Source organism: Malaclemys terrapin, chromosome 2 (assembly GCF_027887155.1).
Source record: "Malaclemys terrapin pileata isolate rMalTer1 chromosome 2, rMalTer1.hap1, whole genome shotgun sequence".
Taxonomy (NCBI): domain Eukaryota; kingdom Metazoa; phylum Chordata; order Testudines; family Emydidae; genus Malaclemys; species Malaclemys terrapin.
In genome coordinates, this window is record NC_071506.1 from 174,192,395 (window position 1) to 174,218,145 (window position 25,751).

General features: G+C 45.0%; 1 protein-coding gene across 10 annotated transcripts in view; it reads right to left on the minus strand.

The window, feature by feature from the left end:
* The window catches only part of COL15A1 (collagen type XV alpha 1 chain), a 299,045-nt gene that overhangs the window by 179,092 nt on the left and 94,202 nt on the right, over window positions 1-25,751 (minus strand). For all 10 annotated transcript variants that reach the window (XM_054018685.1, XM_054018687.1, XM_054018686.1 and 7 more), the window contains one exon: window positions 6,818-7,368. In XM_054018685.1, the coding sequence (XP_053874660.1) occupies window positions 6,818-7,368 (551 nt within the window). The remainder of the gene's footprint in view (window positions 1-6,817; window positions 7,369-25,751) is intronic.

Here is a 25,751-nt window from a genome sequence, read left to right on the forward strand (position 1 = left end):
ATGCCTATATACAAATGCGAGAAGTATGGGTGATAAGCAAGAAGAATTGGAAGTGCTAATAAATAAATATAACTATGACATTGTTGGCATTACTGGAACTTGGTGGGATAATACAAATGATTGGAATGTTGGTGTGGATGGGTACAGCTTGCTCAGGAAGGATAGACAGGGGGAAAAGGGAGGAGGTTTTGCCTTATATATTAAAAATGTATACACTTGGACTGAGGTGGAGATGGACATAGGAGACGGAAGTGTTGAGAGTCTCTGAGTTAGGCTAAAAGGGGTAAAAACAAGGGTGAAGTCATGCTAGGAATCTACTACAGGCCACCTAACCAGATGGAAGAGATGGATGAGGCTTTTTTTAAACAACTAACAAAATCATCCAAAGCCCAAGATTTGGTGGTGATGGGGGACTTCAACTATCCAAATATATGTTGGGAAAATAACACAGCGGGGCACAGACTATCCAATAAATTCTTGGACTGCATTGCAGACAACTTTTTATTTCAGAAGGTTGAAAAAGCTACTGGGGGGAAGCTGTTCTAGACTTGATTTTAACAAATAGGGAGGAACTCATTGAGAATTTGAAAGTAGAAGGCAGCTTGGGTGAAAGTGATCATGAAATCATAAAGTTTGCAATTCTAAGGAAGGGTAGAAGGGAGTACAGCAAAATAGAGAAAATGGATTTCAGGAAGGCAGATTTTGGTAAGCTCAGAGAGCTGATAGGCAAGGTCCCATGGGAATCAAGACTGAGGAGAAAAACAACTGAGGAGAGTTGGCAGTTTTTCAAAGAGACACTATTAAGGGCCCAAAAGCAAGCTATTCTGCCGGGTAGGAAAGATAGAAAATGTGGCAAAAGACCACCTTGGCTTAACCACGAGATCTTGCATGATCTAAAAAATAAAAAGGAGTCATATAAAAAATGGAAACTAGGACAGATTACAAAGGATGAATATAGGCAAACAACACAGGAATGCAGGGGCAAGATTGGAAAGGCAAAGGCACAAAATGAGCTCAAGCTAGCTATGGGAATAAAGGGAAACAAGAAGACTTTTTATCAATATATTAGAAGCAAGAGGAAGACCAAGGATAGGGTAGGCCCACTGCTCAGTGAAGAGGGAGAAACAGTAACAGGAAACATGGAAATGGCAGAGATGTTTAATGACTTATTTGTTTCGGTCTTCACCGAGAAGTCTGAAGGAATGCCTAACATAGTGAATGCTAATGGGAAGGGGGTAGGTTTAGCAGATAAAATAAAAAAAGAACAAGTTAAAAATCACTTAGAAAAGTTAGATGCCTGCAAGTCACCAGGACCAGATGAAATGCATCCTAGAATACTCAAGGAGCTAATAGAGGAGGTATCTGAGCTATTATCTTTGGAAAATCATGGGAGACAGGAGAGATTCCAGAAGACTGGAAAAGGGCAAATATAGTGCCCATCTATAAAAAGGGAAATAAAAACAACCCAGGAAACGACAGACCAGTTAGTTTAACTTCTGTGCCAGGGAAGATAATGGAGCAAGTAATTAAGGAAATCATCTGCAAACACTTGGAAGGTGGTAAGGTGATAGGGAATAGCCAGCATGGATTTGTAAAGAACAAATTGTTTCAAACCAATCTGATAGCTTTCTTTGATAGGATAACAAGTCTTGTGGATAAGGGAGAAGCGGTGGATGTGGTATACCTAGACTTTAGTAAGGCATTTGATATGATCTCACATGATATTCTTATCGATAAACTAGGCAAATACAATTTAGATGGGGCTACTATAAGGTGGGTGCATAACTGGCTGGATAACCGTACTCAGAGACTTGTTATTAATGGTTCCCAATCCTGCTGGAAAGGTATAACAAGTGGGGTTCCGCATGGGTCTGTTTTGGGACCGGCTCTGTTCAATATCTTCATCAACTACTTAGATATTGGCATAGAAAGTACGCTTATTAAGTTTGCAGATGATACCAAACTGGGAGGGATTGCAACTGCTTTGGAGGACAGGGTCATAATTCAAAATGATCTGGACAAATTGGAGAAATGGTCTGAGGTAAACAGGATTAAGTTTAACAAAGACAAATGCAAAGTGCTCCACTTAGGAAGGAAAAATCAGTTTCACACATACAGAATGGGAAGAGACTGTCTAGGAAGGAGTACAGCAGAAGGGATCTAGGGGTTATAGTGGACCACAAGCTAAATATGAGTCAACAGTGTGATGCTGTTGCAAAAAAAGCAAACATGATTCTGGGATGCATTAACAGGTGTGTTGTGAGCAAGACATGAGAAGTCATTCTTCCGCTCTACTCTGCGCTGGTTAGGCCTCAACTGGAGTATTGTGTCCAGTTCTGGGCACCGCAATTCAAGAAAGATGTGGAGAAATTGGAGAGGCTCCAGAGAAGAGCAACAAGAATGATTAAAGTTCTAGAGAACATGACCTATGAAGGAAGGCTGAAAGAATTGGGTTTGTTTAGTTTGGAAAAGAGAAGACTGAGAGGGGACATGATAGCAGTTTTCAGGTATCTAAAAGGGAGTCATAAGGACTTTATGGGAGGGAGAAAACTTGTTCACCTTAGCCTCCAAGGATAGAACAAGAAGCAATGGGCTTAAACTGCAGCAAGGGAGGTTTAGGTTGGACATTAGGAAAAAGTTCCTAACTGTCAGGGTGGTTAAACACTGGAATAAATTGCCTATGGAGGTTGTGGAATCTCCATCTCTGGAGATATTTCAGAGTAAGTTAGATAACTGTCTATCAGGGATGGTCTAGACAGTATTTGGTCCTGCCATGAGGGCAGGGGAATGGACTCGATGACCTCTCGAGGTCCCTTCCAGTCCTAGAATCTATGAATCTATGAAAACCATAATTACATGACAAAACAGTGTGCAACTGTGTATTTTTATGGAAAAAAATGTGTAACCCCATGTGTAACCCATTATAAATTTCTATTCAGCACAGATACAAACTACTGTACTGTGGAAATCATCATCTCAATCTTTATGCCTAACCTTTCAAACTTGGGTGCCTAAAGCTAGGGACCTTAAGCAAAGTAGCCTGAATTTGCTGGACTCCCATAGTTCACACCAACTTAATGGGACTGGTTGCATGAGCCAGGACAGTGAAATTTGGCACTCAGATTTATATATATATTTTTTAAAAGGTGCAATAGATCTACAGAGATCTCTAGCACAAATTAATACAGAAATGAGGCCTCTACCAAAGCCTGATTCAATGCCCATTTGAAGTCAATGCAAAGACTCCCACTGACTTCAATGGGTACTGGGTTAAGTCCATGGAGGTGATAAGTGGATAAATTACCCTAGATCAGGGGTAGGCAACCTATGGCACGTGTGCCGAAGGCGGCACGCGAGCTGATTTTCTGTGGCACTCACACTGCCCGGGTCCTGGCCACTGGTCCGGGGGACTCTGCATTTTAATTTAATTTTAAATGAAGCTTCTTAAACATTTTAAAAACCTTATTTACTTTACATACAACAATAGTTTAGTTATATATTATAGACTTAGAGAAAGAGACCGTCTAAAAATGTTAAAATGTATTACCGGCACGCAAAACCTTAAATTAGAGTGAATAAATGAAGACTCGGCACACCACTTCTGAAAGGTTGCCGACCCCTGCCCTAGATACTAGCACTGAACAGTTATTATTAATAAACTATTATATTGGTCACTAGCTAATGAAAAAGAATGAACAACGAGAGATGAATGTAGCGCTAGAAGTGCAGGGGCAATGCTTGCTAATCGTAACTGGAGTCGCATGCATGTTTTGAGGGAAGACTATGCTGCCCTTTAAATTGTAATTTTTGTTGTCTGAAGTTGAAATGTTCTGATACTAAGTATAAGTGCATCTTCCTATTGCTTACCAAATGGAGCTCAAGACCTGCTACTACCAGTGAGTTTAGGAAGGTATTACCTGTTTTTCTGAAGCAAAAACTTCAATGAAATTTGGCACTGCGGCTTAATTAGTTTATCAGGAAAGATGTTAATTTCCCAAATTATTATGCACCACTTGAAGTTACTGGAGACGTAAAAAGAAGACAAAACAAAAAACCTGATGTTTTCATTTTGACTGGGCACCGAATCAGGCTTTTACATTTGGACAGATTTCAGTTGTAAGTTGGCAGGCTGAGAATTCCAAGCTAGTCCCAGCAGGAAGCGGTTTTTAATCAGGCTGATAAAGCCTGGAAACCTCGTGCTAATGTTTAGGTCTATTCCATGTCATTGAACCACAACATGAGGTTCTAGCAGTATATAAACTGTAGACACAGCTTACATCTTTCACTGAAACTATCTCCTGGTGGGCTGGTGGTCATGTAACTCACATGATCAGTCTGTTGCTAATGTTTAGTACGGAATACGTGTACTCAGCAAATCACAGTTAAAAATGCTGTTACTGTATTAAAATTATATACTTAGAAAAAGTGAAACAAACCAGTGCTCTAAACCAAAGCTAATTACAAAGGGCACAGGAAGCCTCATGGTATATTTACATTGAGCCTTAAAAGGTAAGCCTGGAGTTCGATATTTGAATTGTTTGTAAACATCAGACCATGTTCTAGAAAAATCTGCACTCTTTTATATATCTGCTCCTTACAAACCCCAACGAGCCACCTTTTCTTACCTCTTCCAAAAACTCTTTCCACTCCCCTAACCTAGGGACCCAATTCCCTATGAGATGCTCCCTTTGGAAATTGAAATTTTCTTGGAGGTTTGGGTCATTAGACCCAAACTCCAAGAAAAACTGCAGTCTTCCTTTTCTTCCAGTCCTGTCAACTGGACTTGCAGATCCATGTTGCAAACCCTCTGTGAACTAAATCCTGCAATGGTCATAGACATCTAGGCTGACCAAAACCATCATTAATATATTAATGTTGTCTCCCACCACATTTTTAGTCTATTCTCACTATGACTCACGCATGAAATATACCAAAAGATCTATATAGTCTCGTTCAGTATTCAATCTCTCTCCCTTTATATTGAGTATTGTGTATACACACACACACACACACATGCACTCATGACTACACACACACACACATAGTGTAAACATTAATGTTACATCTGAACATGATAGAATTTGTTTTCCTTTTTAAAAAAAATACTAGAAAGTCACAAACAAAACCAAAAAGTTATTAAGGTTGTAAAGTCAAACACTCAGCCATCAAGAAATGCCCAAATTAAGGTTGCCTGGGCAACCCTAATTCTGCCCACTGTGCAAGTGCATTTTAATACAGTTTTAACTGATATGATCATATACTACGTTTTCTACAGGACCCCTGCCTTGATCCAGGCACGTATTGGGTGAGGTACAGCAAATGAGGCGGCTCAATATTTCTTTCTATTTTTATCATTCAGTTTGTGGCCCTGTGCAGGGGTGCTGGAACAATTTTTATAGTGGGGGGACTGAGAGCCATTTAACCAAAACTGTTAGCCCTGTATATAATAGAAACCACTTCAAGCCAGGGGGTCCAGTAGCACCCCCAGAACCGCTACTTCCAGCACCTATGGCCCTGTGCCTTAATCACTGCACACCATCCAACCATTGTACCAAATAAGGAATTAATAATTTCCTCAATAGCTTTTCTATAGTTCTTATCATTGTAGCATCTGATCCTCACAAACATTAACAAATTTACATTCACAACTCCCTTGTGAAGGGGCAATGTACTACTATTGCTATTTTACAGTGGGTGAGCTGAGCACATAGACCAACATTTGCCAACTAATTAGGGTCAGGGCCGCCCGGGGAGGGGGGCAAGTAGGGCAATTTGCCCCAGGCCCTGGGCCCCACAGGGGCCCCCACGAGAATATAGTATTCTATGATATTGCAACTTTTTTTATGGAAGGGGTCCTGAAATTGCTTTGCCCCAGGCCCCCTGAATCCTCTGGACAGCTCTGATTAGGATCCACTAATTTTGGTTTTCTCGGTGACGGGGCACCTGACTGAAGACACCTAGGGGCTGATTTTACAAAGTACTTAGCATTTTTATATCACTGTATACAATCACAGTATTGTACAAACATTAATTAATCCTAACAACCCCCTAGGTTGAGGAGGAATACATTTTCTTATCCCCGTTTTACAGATGGCCACACTAAGAAAGAAGGCTGATGTGATTTGAACAGCAGAGCCAGAATAAGAACTCATGACATCCTGATTCTCAATCTCACGCTTATTCCTTCAGATCACACTGTTTTTGTCAGAGGTACCAACCATCCACAGCTTCTACTGACTTCGGTTGTAGTTGTGAGTGCACGGCCCTGCTGTGAATCAGACCATTGGTGTCTCCATTTGGGCACTCAAAATAAGGAACACAACTAATGGCCTCTTGTGGCAATTTTGGCTTTAGTTACTTGCTCAGTTCACATAGGAACACTGTAGCAGAGCCAGAGAGAGAAATGAATTCTTCTGTGTGACATTTACGTGCCTTAACCACAAGACAATCCTTTATTTGCACACATTCCAACATCTACAGCAAGAGATCCTGCAGACAACAGCCTCATTCCTTACACAACTCTGATTCATTCCCTGAGCACCATCCACCCTCAGCCCTGTATAACATAGGAGTCCTATGTAAATGTTAGCATGTGATTACATAATTAAAGACTGTGTCATAATGCAAACACACTAGTGGAGAGAATTAAGGTTGCATTGACTTAATTCTAGCATTTCCTATATTTTTTGCTCCATGTGTATGGAAAATACAGGATATTTCAGATGCGACTTATTTTCATGCTTAGACATTGCATTCAGAACTTCTTTGAAAGGAAACATCTATCAAAAACATTTAGAATCCATCATACTGTACTTACTGTGAATTTTTCCAATCCTGTTGCTGCTCCTGCATTTCCAACAAATATACCAGAGTTGGATTCAAATTGCAAGGCCTGAGATGACCTCTGAAACTGAACTCTGTTATATTCTTCACAATCCATGAACAGAACAGTGTCATTTCCCTGAACAGTCACTGTAAATCGATTCCATTTATTAGTCATCACTGGAACTTTAAATGAAGCAGCCTCTCGGGAGATGTGGGAACCAGGCTCTGTGTAGTACATGATTATTCTCTGGGTGCCATCATCAACTGGCGATAGTCTCATTCCCAAGTATATAGTTTTCTGAAAGGCATCTGTTATTGCAAATAGTACACCTCCATCATCGCTGTTTGGTTTTACTGTAACTACGATAGCAAAATCACTATAGAAGGTCTGTGGTATTAAAGTGCTTGTCAAACGGCCGATGTTAGCATCTTGTCCAAAACTGTAAGCTGGAAACCCTCCATAGCCAGTGATAAAGGAGACAGAAAGAGGGAGTGGAACTCCTATCAGCTCTGTCAGATCAAGATGACCCTTTGATCCTCGTTCTGTAGCATGAGACAAAAATATGTTATTTACTCCAGTGTCTACATTTTATTTAACATTATATGGCTTAATGAAGTTACAATACGGCTAATGTGCTAATATTTGAAACCCCTATTCAGCAAGGTGCTTGAGCACATGCCTTACTTTAAGCACATCAGAAATCTCATTGACTGACAGTACTACTCACGTTTAAAGTTAGGCACATGTTTAAGTGCGCTGGGGGACCAGTTCTTTTGCCTAGAGATCCTACAAAAATGTTCTCCTTTAGCCTTTCATAAACCACGAGTTACATGCACTTCCAGAGAGGAGATGAGAGAACAGAGAATTTATTCCTTTGTTTTCTCAAATAAACAAAGATATTGTAACATAGCCATGATGAAGGGAGGAAGCAACAACTTGGCACAAACAATGCAGTGGAGTTTTACAAATGCAGGATAAGGCTACAAGTTGAGCTGAGAGAATTTTTTGTATGAAACCTTTTTGTAATGAAAAATGCACACTTGGCAACACCAAAATGTTTTGTGAATTCATGTCAGTTTTACCAGATTGTTTTGGATGAAAAGCAACCTGGGGAAAAAACAAACAAACCCTGGGATGTTTTATTTTGACATTTTTTAAATGAAACATTTCAAATTTTTTAGTTGTAAATTATATTTTGTTTCAAAGCTTCCTTCTTTTTTTTTTAATCAAAACCATTTAAAAATGCTCCCAATCAAAGCCAAAATATTTAGTTTTGGTTCAACCAAAATGTTTCATTCAACTTAAATTGAAATTGTTTTTTACTCAATTCACTAAAAATTTTGAAAAATTGCGTTCAGTTTGACTCTAAACATATTTTTTTCAGATTAGCCCCAAAAATCTGTTATTTGCACAGCTCTAATTATGAATAAGATACCTTGGAGGATTTTCTCTAAAAGTAGGGTTGCCAGGCATCCAGTTTTTGACTGGAATGCCCGGTCGAAAAGGGACCCTGGCTGTTCTGGACAGTACTGCTGACCGGGCTGTTAAAAGTCCATTCAGCGGTGCAGTAGGGCTAAGGCAGGCTCCCTGCCTGTCTTGGCTCCGCGCGGCTCCCGGAAGCGGCGGCATGTCCCACCTCCAGCTCCTAGGGGCAGCCAGGGGGCTCCATGTGCTGCCCGGGGCTCCATGTGCTGCCCCCACCCTAAGCACCAGCTCTGCAGCTCCCATTGGCTGGAACCAGCCCAGAGCCCCCTCCTGCACCCCAAACCCCTCATCCCTGGCCCCACACCAGAGCTTGCACCCCCAGCCGGAGCCCTCAGTCCCTCCCTTACCCTAACCCCTGTCTCAGCTGGAGTCCCCTCCCACACTCTGAACCGCTCAGCCCCACCCCACCCAGCCTGGAGCCCCCTCCTGAACCCCAAACCCCTCATCCCCAGCTCCACCCCAGAGCCCACACCCCCAGCCAGAGCTCTCACCCCTCCTACACCCCAAAGCCCTGCCTCAGCCCAATGAAAATGAGCGAGTGAGCGAGGGTAGGGAAGAGCAAACGACATGGGGAGGGGGATGGAGTGAGACGGGGACGGGGCAGGGGCAGGGCCTAGGTGTGGGGCTGGGGTGTTTGGTTTTCGACAATCAGAAAGTTGGCAATCCTAAAACTTTGCTCAAACACATATTACTAGGATTTCCGTTTTCATTTTACACCACTTTTGTCGATTCAAGGAATGTTTTTTCCCATGGTTTCTTTATATAGAAAACATTCTTCAGTAGTTAAATCTCAGTTTGAAATCAGGGAATTTCCATTCAGTAACATACCCAGAAGTAACTGTCCCTGAAAATATGCCCTGGGAGAAAATCCCTCCTTTGTAGTCAGTTTAACTCTGAGCATCTGAGTATGACCAGCATTGAGCATCTAATCCCATTTTTATTCATATTTTCCAGATTCCTAGTAAGGTAAATTCTACCAATACTTCCAAGAACAGGGACTTCCAAATGCCAATCATCTTCTGGGAAATAAAACACTAAAAGTATTATAGCATTTTTAATAACCAGGAATGTCTGGCTGTAGTGGGCTGGTTACCCGCTTCTGCCCTGAGTGGTTTAAAACAGCCCTGGAGGAGGGCTGTGGAAGGGCAAGACGCCTGGGCTGATTGGGAGGAAGCAGGCTCAGCTGGGGCCATGCCCCAATCAGGGGCCAGCTGGGCCTATAAAGGCTTGAGCCAGGAGCTCAAGCAGACAGTCTCTCTCTAGCTGTAGAGGGAGGGCCCTGGCTGCAGGGATCTGAGCAGAGTACCTGAGTGGTGCAGGACTGGGGAAAGGCAGAGGAGCTGGGGAGGCTCCAGCCTGGAAAGCCCCAGGCTGTGGCCTAGCAGAAGGCCAACGGGTACTGGGGGTTGCAGAGGGCAGCCCAGTGGTAGGCAAAGCCAGCAGGTCCAAACCCTTGCGGTGATGAGTAGGCTGATACGGCAGTCTGCCCCATTGTGTTAGACAATGACTGGCAGTAGCCTTATACTGAGGCAAAGTGGGGATTAGAGGGTTGGGGGTTCCCCAGAGAGGGGAGGCCCTGAGAAAGGGGTTCCTGTCAGGGGGCAGCACCCCAGATAATGGGGCACCGGATCCAGGAGGGACATGGGGGCCAATGGCTGGAGAGCTAATTCCTGGAGATGACCAGCAGGAGGTGCTGCAGCGGTGAGTTCCACACGTTTACACTGGCTAATTCCACATGTGGCTTAATTAGAATCTAAGTCTTGGTTATCCGTTGTATTTATTTGTACATAGCAATAAGATCATACACTTCTCCTCCTTCACCTCCATAGCCTTCTCTTATCCTGAAAAATGTAAGATATCATTGTAGCTAAAACTCACCATACCTTTGATCAATGCTTATCAGAACCCCCTCCAGAATGTTTAAACTTCATAGAGGTAGGTGAGACAAAAGACTTGTGTATGGATGTTTCTTAATAACATCCATGCACAATTTCTCTTGTCTTGAATGTAACACTCCAATTAATAAATCCTCAGATGGTGTTGTTGTCTTTCTAAAACTGTACATGAAAAATGTGTTCCTATCTCTGTTATGACTAACTTGAATCCTTAAATTACTTTAATGATCAAGTATCTACTGGCATACTCTATATTCCCGTTCTTTGTCAAACAATGTATATTATCTTACAATTTTTAGATTCCCAAAATGAATCTTAATTTTATATTTGCTGATGTGACAGCCAGGATAATGTGTCTCAAATCAAGTGGCTGAGTGCTGAATGCTGCTAGCAAAGGGTGAATCTGTAATAACCCAGGAGCTGCAGCAGGTGGTAACAGAGGTAGAGTTCACTTAAATTGGTAGTATAAACCAAGTCTATGTTGGTATAACTACGTCACATAACCGAGCAACATAATTATACCAACCTAACCCCCACCATAGATAGTGCTATGTCGACAGGAGGGCTTCTCTCATTGACATAAGTACTGCTGATCAGGGAGGTGGAGTACTGACGCCAATGGGAGAAGCTTTCCCATTGGCACAGGCAGCATCTTCACTAAGCACTACAGCGGTGCAGCTGTGCTGCTACAGCACTGTAAGTGCAGACAAGCTCTTAAGGTCATAGAACAGGAAAGGGATCCAGTTTCTTGTCAAACTAAAAGGGGAAGCAGTGATTCCTGTGTGTCTTTCTTTTTTCCTTCTTTACGGGGTAATAATAGTACCTTAAAGTGCAAAGGCAGTGTGAAATGGTTAATCAGGCTTCTGTAGTTTAGATTAGTATTTAAACAGGACCATTTAGAAGCACAAAGGAATGATGTGTTAAGTTGAAGTACTTTCACTGAACATTTTGTATACTCAGAGGAATGAGCCGCATTTCTAAGATCATCTCCTTAACCTGTTTCTGAAGATGATCTACCTCTATTGTCACTTAAAGTATTAATAGTATTTTCAATGACTCCCCATAGACATTCACTTCTGACTAAGTTCCTCCCACCTTGGGCCGGATCCTCAGACTACATGTGGGCATGGAGGACATAACAAACCAGCTGTGATGTTAGCAGACCAGGTGCTAGCTCATGCCAGAGCCCTAGGCCCATTCACTTGTGTATTAGTATAGATCAAAGTGATTGTTAAATGTATAAGTGTATTTGGTGTTTAAACTTCATGAAAACTAATGGGAGGTTACTTGCATTTTCACTTATCTGTATCCCGTTATAATGTAGTAGCAAATATTTACATTGTAAATACTCTGTTATTAAATAACCCATCAAATGAGAGAGAAGCTTTGTGGAATGCAAATGAAGAACTTCAACAGAAAAGTGCTAATTTCAAAGCAAATGGTCATTGTGTGTGATGATCAGAAGTCTAAGACTCAAAATGCATTCCTCACTCTCTGGGTATGTCTACACTACGAAATTAGGTCGAATTTATAGAAGCCGGTTTTATAGATATCAGTTTTATACAGTCGATTGTGTGTCCCCACATAAAATGCTCTAAGTGCATGAAGCTGGTGGACCGCATCCACAGGACCGAGGCTAACGTCGACTTCCTAGCATTGCACTGTGGGTAGCTATCCCACAGTTCCCGCAGTCTCCACCGCCCACTGGAATTCAGGCTTGAGATCCCAATGCCTGATGATGCAAAACAGTGTTGCGGGGGGTTCTGGGTACATGCCGTCAGACCCCTGCCCCTCCCCCTCTGTCAGAGCAACGGCAGACAATCGATTCGCGCCTTTTTACCTGGGTTATCTGTGCAGACAACATACCACAGAAAACATGGAGCCCGCTCAGTTCAGCTCAGCTCACCGTCACCATATGTCATCTGGGTGCCGGCAGACATGGTGCTGCATTGCTACACAGCAGCAGCTAATTGCCTTTTGGCAGTAGATGGTGCAGTATGACTGGTAGCCTTCATCGGCTATCTGGGTGCTGGCAGACGTGGGGCTGCATTGCTACACAGCAGCAGCCCCTTGCCTTTTGGCAGTAGATGGTGTACTAAGATTGATATCCGTCATCGTCGTATTCCAGCTCAATCAGAGGCACCTGGGCAGACATGCTTTGTCTCCTGGAGACTCAGTCCTGCCGGCAGTCCTACTGAACAGTCTTAACGATGATGGCTAGCAATCGTAGTACAGTATCTTCTGCCAAGCACCCAGAAGATGCCGAGGGCTATCAGTCATGCTGCACCATCTGCTGCCAGCTTAAGATATAAAAAATAGATGTATTCATTTGCTTCCCCCTCCCTCCGTGAAATCAATGGCCTGCTAAACCCAGGGTTTTGAGTTCAATCTTTGGGGGAGCTATTCTGTGTGACGGTTGTCTGTGTTTCTCCCTGATTCACAGCCACCTTTGTTGATTTAAATTCCCTGTACCTGTACACCATGTCGTCACTTGCCCCTCCCTCCATCAGTTTCGCACCTTTTTTTCAGCCCAGACGCCATAGCACTGGGATCATGGAGCCCGATCAGATCACTGCGGCAATTATGAGCACTATGAACACCACGCACATTGTCCTGGAGTATACGCAGAGCCAGGACAACCCAAAGCAAAACCAGGACCAGCCGATGAGGCGATTGCAGCGCGGTGACGAGAGTGATGAGGAAATTGACATGGACACAGCCCTCACACAAGATATGGGCCCCCAGCAATGTGCAAATCATGGTGTTACTGGGGCAGGTTCATGCCGTGGAACTCAGATTCTGGGCCCGGGAAACAAGCACAGACTGGTGGGACCCCATCATGTTGCAGGTGTGGGACGATTCCCAGTGGCTGCGAAACTTTCGCATGCGTAAGGGCACTTTCATGGAACTTTGTGACTTGCTTTCCCCTGCCCTGAAGCACCAGAATACCAGGATGAGAGCAGCCCTCACAGTTGAGAAGCGAGTGGCGATAGCCCTGTGGAAGCTTGCAACGCCAGACAGCTACCGGTCAGTCGGGAATCAATTTGGAGTGGGCAAATCTACTGTGGGGGCTGCTGTGATCCAAGTTGCCAGGGCAATCAAAGACCTGCTGATATCAAGGGTAGTGACTCTGGGAAACGTGCAGGCCATAGTGGATGGCTTTGCTGCAATGGGATTCCCAAACTGTGGTGGGGCGATAGACGGAACCCATATCCCTATCTTGGCACCGTAGCACCAAACCACCGAGTACATAAACCGCAAGGGGTACTTTCCAATGCTGCTGCAAGCCCTGGTGGATCACAAGGGATGTTTCACCAACATCAATGTGGGATGGCCAGGAAAGGTACATGATGCTTGCGTCTTCAGGCACTCTGGTCTGTTTCGAAAGCTGGAAGAACGGACTTTCTTCCCGGATCAGAAAATAACCGTTGGGGACGTTGAAATACCTATCGCGATCCTTGGGGACCCAGCCTACCCCTTAATGCCATGGCTCATGAAGCCTGGACAGTAGTCAGGACCTGTTCAACTACAGGCTGAGCAAGTGCCGAATGGTGATGGAATGTGCATTTGGACGTTTAAAAGCGCGCTGGCGCAGCTTACTGACTCGCTCAGACCTCAGCGAAAAGAATATCCCCATTGTTATTGCTGCTTGCTGTGCGCTCCACAATATCTGTGAGAGTAAGGGGGAGACATTTATGGCGGGGTGGGAGGTTGAGGCAAATCGCCTGGTCGCTGATTACGCGCAGCCAGACACCAGGGCGGTTAGAGTACAGCAGGGCACGGTGCGCATCAGAGAAGCTTTGAAAACGAGTTTTGTGACTGGCCAGGCTACGGTGTGAAACTTCTGTTTGTTTCTCCTTGATGAACCCTCTGCCCCGCCCCACCTGGTTCACTCTACTTCCCTATAAACCAACCACCCCACCCTCCCCTCCCCCTTCAAGCACCGTTTGCAGAGGCAATAAAGTCATTGTTACTTTACATTCATGCATTCTTTATTAATTCATCAAACAACTAGGGGAATAATTGCCAAGGTAGACTGAGAGGGGTGGGGGAGGAGGGAAGGAAAAGGACACACTGCAGTTTAAAACTTTAACACTTATTGAAGGCCAGCCTTCCGATGCTCGGGGAATCATCTGGGGTGGAGTGACTGGGTGGGCGGAGGGCCCCCCCTCACCGTGTTCTTGGGCATCTGGGTGAGGAGGCAATGGGACTTGGGGAGGAGGGATGTTGGTTACACAGGGGCTGTAGCGGCAGTCTCTGAGCTGCAGGAAAGGCAGCAGGAGCAACCATACACTGGAGCATATCAGTTTGATGCTCCAGAAGCTGGAGCATTGACTCTTGCCTTCTGTCTGCAAGCTGACGCCACCTATCATCTTCAGCCCGCCACCTGCTCTGTTCATCCTGCGATTCAGCCCGCCACCTCTCCTCTCATTCATATTGTGCTTTTCTGCAGTCTGACATTGACTCCCTCCACGCATTCTGCTGTGCTCCTTCAGCGTGGGAGGACATCTGGAGCTCCGTGAACATATCATCCCGAGTCCGCCGTTTTCTCCTTCTAATCTTTGCTAGCCTTTGCGAAGGAGAAACATTTGCAGCTGGTGGAGGAGATGGGAGAGGTGGTTAAAAAAGACCCATTTTAGAGAACAATGGGTACACTCTTTCACGTTAAATTTTGCTGTTCACATTACACAGCACATGTGCTTTCGTTACGAGGTTGCATTTTTCCTCTTATATTGAGGGCCTGCTGGTTTGGTGTGAGAGATCACTCACGCAGTGCTAGGCAAGAGAATTCGGCTTGCAGGCAGCCATGGTAAGCCACAGTCTTTTGGCTTTTTTAACCTTCTTAACATGTGGGAATGGCTTCAAACAGTAGCGCCCTCATTTCCCATACTATGGACCCATTGGGTTGGCCATTTAAAATGGGTTTACAATGTAAAAGGAGGGGCTGGGGTTTCCGGGTTAACATGCAGTACAAACCTAACTACCCCCCCCCCCACAATTCTCTGGGATGATCCTTTCACCCCTCCCCCCCCCCCCACCGCATGGCTAACAGTGGGGAACATTTCTGTTCAGCCGAGCAGGAAGGGGCACCTCTGAATGCCCTCTTAATAAAATCACCCCATTTCAACCAGGTGACCGTGAATGATATCACTCTCCTGAGGATAACAAAGGGAGATAAGGAATGGATGTTGTCTGCATGCCAGCAAACACCAGCACCATACGCTGCCGTGCTTTGTTATGCAATGATTCCAGACTACGTGCTACTGGCCTGGCGTGGTAAAGTGTCCTACCATGGCGGACGGGATAAGGCAGCCCTCCCCAGAAACCTTTTGCAAAGGCTTTGGGAGTACATGAAGGAGAGCTTTCTGGAGATGTCCTTGGAGGATTTCCACTCCATCCCCATACACGTTAACAGACTTTTCCAGTAGCTCTATTGGCTGCAATTGCCAGGGCAAATTAATCATTAATCATTAAACACACTTGCTTTTAAACCATGTGTGATATTTACAAAGGTACACTCACCAGAGGTCCCTTGTGTGCCCTTAGGGTCTGGGAGCACGCCTTGGGTGAGTTCAGGGGTTACTGGTTCCAGATGCAGGGTGATAAACATATCCTTGCTGTTGGGGAAACCGATTTCTCAGCTTCCTTGCTATGAGCTATCTTCATTGTCTTCTTCATCATCATCTTCCGCGTACCCCGAACCCGCTTCCCTGTTGCGTGTTTCTCCATTGACTGAGTCAAAGCACACGGTTGGGGTAGTGGTGGCTGCACCCCCTAGCATAGCATGCAGCTCTGCGTAGAAGCGACATGTTTGCGGCTCTGTCCCAGACCTTCCATTTGCCTCTCTGGCTTTGTGGTAGGCTTGCCTTAGCTCCTTAATTTTCACGCGGCACTGCTGTGCGTCCCTGTTATGGCCTCTGTCCTTCATGGCCTTTGAGACCTTTTCTAATATTTTGCCATTTCGTTTAGTGCTACAGAGTTCAGCTAGCACTGATTCATCTCCCCATATGGCGAGCAGATCCCGTACCTCCCGTTCTGTCCATGCTGGAGCTCTTTTGCAATCCTGGGACTCAATCATGGTCACCTGTGCTCTCCACGCTGGGCAAACAGGAAATGAAATTCAAAAGTTCACGGGGCTTTTCCTGTGTACCTGGTCAGTGCATCTGAGTTGAGAGTGCTGCCCAGAGCGGTCACAATGAAGCACTATGGGATAGCTCCCGGAGGCCAGTAACATCGAATTCTGTCCACACTACCCCAAATCCAACCCGCAAAGGCTGAGTTTTAGCGCTAATCCCCTCATCGGAGGTGGAGTAAAGAAACTGGTTTAAAGGGCCCTTTAAGTTGAAAGAAAGGGCTTCGTCGTGTGGACGTGTCCAGGCTTAATTAAATTTAACCCTCCTACAGTCAACCTAAACTTGTAGTGTAGACCAGGGCTCTGACATCAAAGGAAAAGCCCAAATGGGTAGTGACCCTATCAGCTTGTTTTCAGTGAGAAGAAGCTGTAAGTATGGATTCAAGGAAAGATCATGCATCTCTGGACTGTTTGGACTCTTACAGGGAAGCATACCAGATGCAAAGCAGAGAGCCCCGGAGACTACCTGGGTACCCTGAAATGACTTGGGAAAGTAGCAGCTTATTACATCACTGCCACCATTTGGAGTTATAAACTGTGATTCACCTGTGCACATTTTACCTGCTTTAACCTCTCAATAATTCTCATTTCCTTTTATTAGCCAATATACCTTTAGTTAGTTTACTAGCGAATTGGCTGCCAGCCTTGTCTTCGGTGCAAGATCCAGAGTACCAATTGAATTGGAGTAAGTGACTGGTCTCTTGAGACTGGAGGCAATCTAAATGTGATGTGATTTTTTTTGTTTTGTTTTTTTGTTTTAAGTAAGTGATCCTTTTATCACAAAAGTTCAGTTTGCCTGGGTGGCAAGATAGACTGGAGAGTCTGAGGGGACTGTCTGTCTATCAACTGTAAGATGGATATAGTGATCCAGGAGTTCACATTTTACTGGCTTGGTGAAATCTAATTATAGAACATACCACCAGTTTGGGGTGTCTGCCCTGTTTTCTGACAATCTGCCCTGAGGCAGCAGCGTATTATCACCTAGGCCAACAAGAACTAGGCCTAGCACGGCAAATTTGCTCTTGCCCCCTCCCCAACTCCGCCCCTTCCCCAAATCCCCAGCCTGCCTCCTCCCCCAGGCATGCTGCACTTCCCTCCTTCCACCTCCCTCCCAGGCTTGCCGTGCTGGGAGGGAGAAGCGAGTTGCAGGGCGCTCGGAGGAGGCAGAGAAGAGGTAAGCTAGGGACCGCGGACGGCCGGGAACCGCTCCCCAACCGCCCCAGCTCACCTCTGCGCCACCGCTATCCCCCGAGCGTGCCGCAACTCCCCTTCCTCCCCCTCCTTCCCAGGCTTGCCACGAGAAAGTGCTGGGAGGGAGGGAGGAGAAGCGAGTAGCGGCGCGTTCGGGGGATAGTGGAGGTAAGCTGGGGCTGGCGGGCATGGGGAGTAACTCTTGAGGGGGCAGTGAACCACTCCCTATCCCAGCTCACCCCTGCTCCACTGCCGCCATCCCCCGAGCGCGCCACAACTCCCCTCCCCGGCTTGCCGTGGGGGAGCGGGGGGGGGAGGGGCAGCAATTCTTTGACGGCCTAGGGGCAGCAAATTTGTTAATCCGCTCCTGCCCTGAGGTGGGTACTCAGTCATGAGTCACTCCAGACAGTGTGACACCAGCCAACACACAGAACAAGCATCATCTCAGCCAGTCAAAGGCTAGGATTCTCCTTGCCTTCAGGAGACAGGAGGGCTATTCTACCATGGTGTAGCCCTCCAAACCCAACAAATTCCAAAACTTACTCAAGTGGCAACAACAGTTTACCAAGGGAAAGAGGAGCAACTTATGTGATGAGTCAGCAAGACCACTTTCTAGGAACCATCAACACAATGGTTCTCAGAAAGCCCCTTTTGATTCATCACGCACACAGGTCTCCACAGTTCTTGGAGGACTTCCATCAGATGAAAACAGAAGGATAGAAAGTATAGTATTGGTGGTGGAAAAGTAGGGCTGAGGCAGACAGACATGCTCTACAAGATCATGCTAAGGTTGTATTACAGGCAAAGGGTTCCTCCTTCTCCTCCTCCATAGTGGCTCTAAAAGCATGCCTGAAGTATACAATGGTGGTGAAAAGCTTAATCATCCCAGATTGCCTCCAGTCCACAAAAGAACCTGAGCACTAATCACTAAAAGGAGCAAGCATTCTTTTCCAGTGGGAAGATCACCAGATCTGGGAAGTTTCTGGAACTTGACACCATGCACAGGCCTAACCATTTGACACCACACTCTCTCTGAATTTAGTCCATTCACATAACAGGAAATCCTGGAGGGGGAGTGGATTCCCCTGTTTGCCCTGCAAAAGGCTGACTGGATTAGTATCAGAGATCATCACTTGTTACAATTCACCAGCCTTATCTTTTCACACTATTTTTGGAATGTGGTGAGATCCATGAGCTTTAGTAGGCCTTTATGAGAGTGTCAAGCCTCGAGAATTTAGCCTGATTCAGGTTACCCCATCTGGCCTATAGCACACTAATTACACCATCTTTAAAAATTTAAGCTAAGGGTAAAAAATTTTAAAATCCCCTAAATGACTTAGGAGCCTAAGTCTCATTGATGAGACTTGGCCTCCTAAGTAATTTTTGAAAATGGCACTTAGGCACTTTTGAAAGTTTTACCCATTCCCTTCAATCCATGGTTAATCCTGAGACCAGGGGCTGATTAGATATATAAAGCTAATTGAGTTTCCAGATCCTCTCAGAGCTCCTGTAGCATCATTGGGTGCCACCAGTCAGGCTTGGTGATTTATTCTGGGAAACCTACATTTTAGTTTTGTGAGCATGGTATCCAATATCCTATAAACATCTTTATCCACTCTGCCTCTATGAGGAATCACAGCATATTCATTTGGATTTACAATATTTATCCTCTAATGTGAATACTTTTGAGAGAGCCTTTTTCTGCTGCTCAAGTCACTCATATCCTAAATCAAGGTTTCTTCACATTTAATTTTTAATGGTTCTACAGTAAATGTTATGGCTCTATATGGCATGACCGGGAGGTAACACATACCCATTCTCTCTCTCTCCAGCTCTTACTCAGCCTCATCTTGAATACTGTGTTTAGTTCTGGGTACTACATTACCAGATAAATATTAACATATTGGATGGTGTACAGAGAAAAACAAAAAATAGTTAGGAAGCAACTGACGTACAAGGAAAGATTTTAAGAATAGGAGGGGGGGGGAATTCTTTACCACCACAAAAGAGGGTGTCACAACAAGTTTAAATTCTGCAGATAACAGAAACAAATATACATGAATGACCTACTCAAACCCTTATCATTCAGCTCCAAGACATAACCCTACAACTTGAGCCAAAGAAGAGCTCTTTTAGTGGGTAGCAGTTGCAAGTGCCTTATCTGTTGGGTCAATCACTGAAGGACATCGTATTCAATCCCAGTAATTGATTATGGGGTTTTGTTAACTGCTAATTAAAATATGTGTTGGGGAGAACTCAGAACATGACATGATGGTTGCCTATTAGCTGTTTTACAAATTTGAAATAAATTAGGGCTGCCAAGCTATTAAAAAAATTAATTGCATGATTAATCACACTGTTAAAAACAATAGAATACAATTTATTTAAATATTTTTGGATGTTTTCTACATTTTCAAATCTATTGATTTCAATTACAACACAGAATACAAACTGTACAGTGCTCACTTTATATTTACTTGTGATTACAAGTATTTGCCCTGTAAAAAAGAAACAAAAGAAATAGTATTTTGCAGTACTTGTATTAGGTGAAATCTCTTTATCATGAAAGTTATAAATGTAACTTACAAAGGTAGAATTATGCATTCAAAAACAAAACAATGTAAAACTTTAGAGCCTACAAGTCCACTCAGTCCTACTTCTTGTTCAGCCAAGCGCTCAGACAAACAAGTTTGTTTACATTTGCAGGAGATAATGCTGCCTGCTTTTTGTTTACAATATCATCTGAAAGTGAGAACAGGTGTTCACATGGCACTGTTCTAGCTGGAGTCGCAAGATATTTATGTGCGAGATGCACTAAAGATTCATATGTTCCTTCATGTTGCAACCGCCATTCCAGGGAACATGCGTCCATGCTGATGACTGGCTCTGCTCGATAACCATCCAAACAGTGCAGACCAAAGCAAGTTCAGTTTCATCATCTGAGTCAGATGCCACCAGCAGAAGGCTGATTTTTATATATATATAAATATATAAAAATCAGCCTTCTGCTGGTGGCATCTGACTCAGATGATGAAACTGAACTTGCTTTGGTCTGCACTGTTTGGATGGTTATATATATATATAATTTTTTTGGGGGTGGTGGTTCAGGTTCTGTAGTTTCCGCATCGGAGTTTTGCTCTTTTAAGACTTCTGAAAGCATGCTCTATACCAGGGGTTCTCAAACTGGGGGTCAGGACCCCTCAGGGGGTCACGAGGTTATTACATGGGGGATCGCAAACTGTCAGCCTCTATCCCAAGCCCCACTTTGCCTTCAGCATTTATAATGGTGTTAAAGACTTAAAGAAGTGTTGTTGTTTTTTTTTTTTATTTAAAAGGGGGGTTGCACACAGAGGCTTGCTATGTGAAAGGGGTCACCAGTACAAACATTTGAGAACCACTGCTCTACACCTACTCTCAGATTTTGGAAGGCACTTCAGATTCTTAAACCTTAAGTCGAGTGCTGTAGCTATCTTTAAAAATCTCACTTTGGTACTATCTTTGTGTTTTGTCAGATCTGCAGTGAAAGTGTTCTTAAAACGAACAACACGTGCTGGGTCATCATCCGAGACAGCTATAACATGAAATATATGGCAGAAAGCGGGTAAAACAGAACAGGAGGCATACAATTCTCTCCCAAGGAATTCAGTCAAAAATCTAATTTAATGTTTTATTTTTTTAATGAGCATCATCAGCATGGAAACATATCCTCTGGAATGGTGGCCAAAGCATGAAGGGGCATACAAATGTTTAGCATACCTAACTACCTTGCAATACTGGCTACAAAAGTACCATGCGAATGCCTGTTCTCGCTTTCAGGTGACGTTGTAAATAAGAAGCAGGCAGCATTATCTCCCGTAAATGTAAACAAACTTGTTTCTCTTAGTGATTGGCTGAACAAGAAGTAGAACTGAGTGGACTTGTAGGCTCTAAAGTTTTACATTGTTTTGTTTGAGTGAAGTTATATAACAAAAAAAAAATCTACATTTGCAAGTTGCACTTACACGATAAAAAGATCACACTACAGTACTTGTCTGAGGTGAACTGAAAAATACTATTTCTTTTGTTTGCCATTTTTACAGCGCAAATATTTGTAATAAAAAATAATATAAAGTGAGTACTGTACACTTTGTATTCTGCGCTGTATTTGAAATCAATACATTTGAAAATTTAGAAAGACATCCAAAAATATGTAATAAATTTCAATTGGTATTCTATTGTTTAGCAGTGCGATTAATTGTGATTCATTTTTTAACTGCGCTTAATTTTTTGAGTTAATCGCATGAGTTAACTGTGATTAATCTACAGTCCTAAAATAAATATCCACATGAAGCCAGTGCATTACAGTACAATTAGAGCCAACTCTATACTACAGGCTCTGTAGCAGCAAAGCTCATAGCTATGCCAGTATCCCCCATAGTATATGTAACTTTAGCGCCCTCGTGGCCAAGATGGAGTCTGCTCTGCAGGCAGCTCTGGCCAAGAGATGGCACGCGCAGGAATGCAGCAGGAGAAATCCCTTCCACCCCAGGAGCATCTGTTCCAAACCCCCCAGAGTGAACACACACACACCCACAGGAAAAGTACAGTGGCTATAACAAGGGAAATATTTATTTACAGAGTAGGGTTACCATATTTCAACAATCAAAAAAGAGGACGGGAGGAGCCCCACCCTAGCCCTGCCCCCGTCCTGTCCTAGCCCCGCCCCTGCCCCTTCCACTCCCTCCCACTTCCTGTCCCCTCAGAACCTCCAACCCTCCCCCCCACTCCTTGTCCCCTGACTGCCCCCTCCTGGGACCCCTGCCCCTAACTGCCCCCCAGGACTCCACCCCCTCCCTAAGCCTCCCTGCCTCTTGTCCCCTGACTGCCCCCTCCTGAGACCTTCCCCACATCCTAACTGGCCCCCTAGGACCCTACCCCCTACCTGTCCCCTGACTGCCCCAACCCTTATCCACACCCCCACCCCCTGACAGCCCCCCCCAGAACTCCTGACCCATCTAAACCCCTCTGCTCCCTGTCCCCCCCTCCTGGGACCCCTGCTCCTAACTGCCCTCCAGAACCCCACCCCCTACCTAAGCCTCCCTGTGCCTTATCCCCTAACTGCCCCCTCCTGAGACCCCCCCACTTGTACCCTGACTGCCCAAAACCTTACACCCCCAACCCCCAGACAGCCCCCCCCCCAAACTCCTGACCCATCCAACCCTCCCCCGTGCTCCCTGTCTCTTGACTACCCCCCCCAGAACCTCCCTGCCGCTTCTCTGGCCCCCGGCCCCCTTACTGTGCTGCAGAGCAGCGCGCTCGGAAGCGGGGGAGGGGAGCAGGGTTGGAGCTCCAGACTGCCGGAGGCCGAGGCGAAGGCCGGCGATCTGGGAATGCAGGGAGGGGGAGGGAGGGAGAGAGAGGAGGGGACTGGTCTCAAGTTTCAGGGGAGAGGAGGGGGAAGTGAAGGAAGGGCTCTGGCTGCCGGAGTCCGTGCGAGTGGCACGATCCGGCCGGCTGCCCTGTAAGCCGCGCACGCTCTGCATGGGGGGGAAGTCCGGACATTGACAAATTCCCCCCGGACGCTATTTTTAACTCAAAAAAGCTGGACATGTCCGGGGGAATCCGGACGAATGGTAACCCTATTACAGAGGGATGAGAAGAGAAAAACAACAAGGGGAAATATAGGCGGAGCAGTATGACAGGGCTGCATCCAAGGCCCCACAGGCCCAGTGGTAGCACAGTCTGGAAGGGCAGACACTGAGCAATGTGTCTGCACACAGAGTTCAGAAGTCCTAAGCAAAGTTCCAGTCCAGTGGTGAATCTTGGGTGCTCCTGGTCGTCTTCGGCACCAGTGAACTTCCCCCAATAAACCCCTCCAGTGCCCTCTTCTGCCGCTCTCTGCAAAGCCACACAGAGCGACCACCTCTCCACTTAACTAGCTACAGCCTCCCTCCTTATTCCCAATGCAGAGTCACAAGCCCCAGTACTAACAGCCCCATGCAGCTCTGAGCAGCCGTGATACTGGGTCCAGTTCTGGCCTGTCCTTCTCAGGTGATTCCTCCCTGGCACAGTGCTCCTCCTGGCTCCTGTCTTGGGGGGTCCCCGATCGGCCCTGTCCTTCCCAGGCTTCAGGCAGGTTCTCTGCTGCTTCACTTTTCCAGGGGCTGCAGTCTGCCTCTCCCTCTCCCTGGAGCTCCAGCGCTCCACCTGGAGTTTCCCTCCTTTTTTCTTACTCTCCCCCTCCCCTTAGGAAAAAGATTTAAAGGGCCATGCTCTCTAAACCCCAAAGGGGTTACATATAGATGCAGACTACAGCAATGAAAGGGGTTTTTCCTGTTGCTATAGGAACTCAACCTCCCTGAGCGACAGTAGCTATGCTGACAGACGCATTTTTCTGTAGTCCTTGTTGCGTCTAAACAGGGCATTAGGTCGGCATAGCTATGGCACTCGGGTGTGAAAAATCCACACCGCTGAGCGCCGTAGCTATGTCAACCCAACTTTTAAAGGCCTAAGACTAATGACATGAAATTAAGAAATGGATAAAATAAACTGAATCTCAGGAAAATCTTCTTGACAGGAAATTTATTAGCCTATAGAATCATCTCTCGAGAGATGATGAAATCCCCACGTCTTGAGAATTCAAAATTAAAACTGCACAAAACAATAGTAAATGCACTGTAGGGAATAATCCATGGAAGATGATGCATTTGATGACCAAACAACCTTTTCAATCGCAAGGTTCTATGATTGTCTGAATCTTCCACCAGCACCTTTTAATGTTATTTATTTATTTATATATATTTTATACAGTGCCCATTGCTGTAGCAACAGCATGTTAAATTAACGTAATCATACTACCTACGTAGGTTGGATAAACCCTATCATAATAGCTGTGCAAAAGCTACAGAGCTGTGCCTCACTGCCGCAGACAAGATTAAATTAAAAGCCTTAATTAAAAGCTTCAATTAAAAGCATGGTGGAATAAATGCATGTTTCACTGTACACTGAAGCAGGACTAGCAAATTGGTTCGGGTGAACAGCAGAGGAAATTTCACAGTAAGAGGCCTCAGCTGAAAGGATGCTAGTAACTTTTACCTATCTATTCATATATTTACATTTTCAAAAGGACTTCTTGTCCTTCCTTGTCTGATTACTCACAATGCTATTTTTGTAATATTTATTATGTGTACTGCAGTCACCCTCTTTGTGCTCTATTCTGCCCTAACATTCCCGATTGTGCTGGGTGCTGTACAAACACATGGAAAGACTCTCCATGTGCCATGAAGTTCTTACAATATAATTTAATCAAAACTAATTACCATGCTCTTTTCTTCAACTTTAGCTTCAACATATATTCTCTAAGAATTTAGTTCTTCACCTGCTTTTCCAATTTTATAAAGACTTGGGGTTTTGCTCATATTATTTTTACTCTCTCTAATAAGCCTCTTCTTGCTTTCTTGGAAACTGGATAATTCTGGTCTGGGTACCAAGCAGAACGAACCTGAATATTTGTAGATAAAACCTTTAGAGTGAAGCTAACCTTAGAAGTAAACAATCAGTAATTTAAGGGGAAGAGTCCACACATAAACACTACTGTTAGTGGGAGGGGAAACAAAGGCCATGAAATTTGGTGTTAAGGTTAACCTTACAGGAAACCCCAAAAAATTAGCGAATATGGAAATTCACATGGATGGTAGGAAGCCAAACTACTTCTTAAGGTCCCAGGGAAGTGAGTGTCTGCCTCGGGAGGTGGGAGAAGAGGGGTCACATGACCAGCAACAAGTTTGAGGGATTTGGGGTGTGGCAAGGAAGAGTCCTTCCATCAATCAGACTAATCTAATCGATTTAAACTTTGTCTCCCACTTCCTGTTCTAAATAAAGGATCTGCCAAAAAGCGTTAGCAATGTTTTCTAGCCATAGTGACAACCTCTTTTTTTTTTTTTTTTTTTTAAAGTCTTAATTTGCAAGCAGCATGTCAGATGAATTCATTGACAAATCTCTCTAGGAATTAGCTTACATTTTGAGATCTGCCATGGCTGGCGTGTGAACCCCTCTCCCCTTCAGGGAGGCTAGCCTGCCGGCCATGCCCCTTCCTCCTGAGTCCCCGCCCCACACTAGAGCCCCAAGCTACCCTCCTCTCCCGCAGCTGGAGGAGCCCCGGCCCACCCTCCCCAGTCACCCCGAACCACTGGGCAGGCCGGCCCAAGCCACCCCGGCCACCCCAGCCCCTGGCCACGAGCAG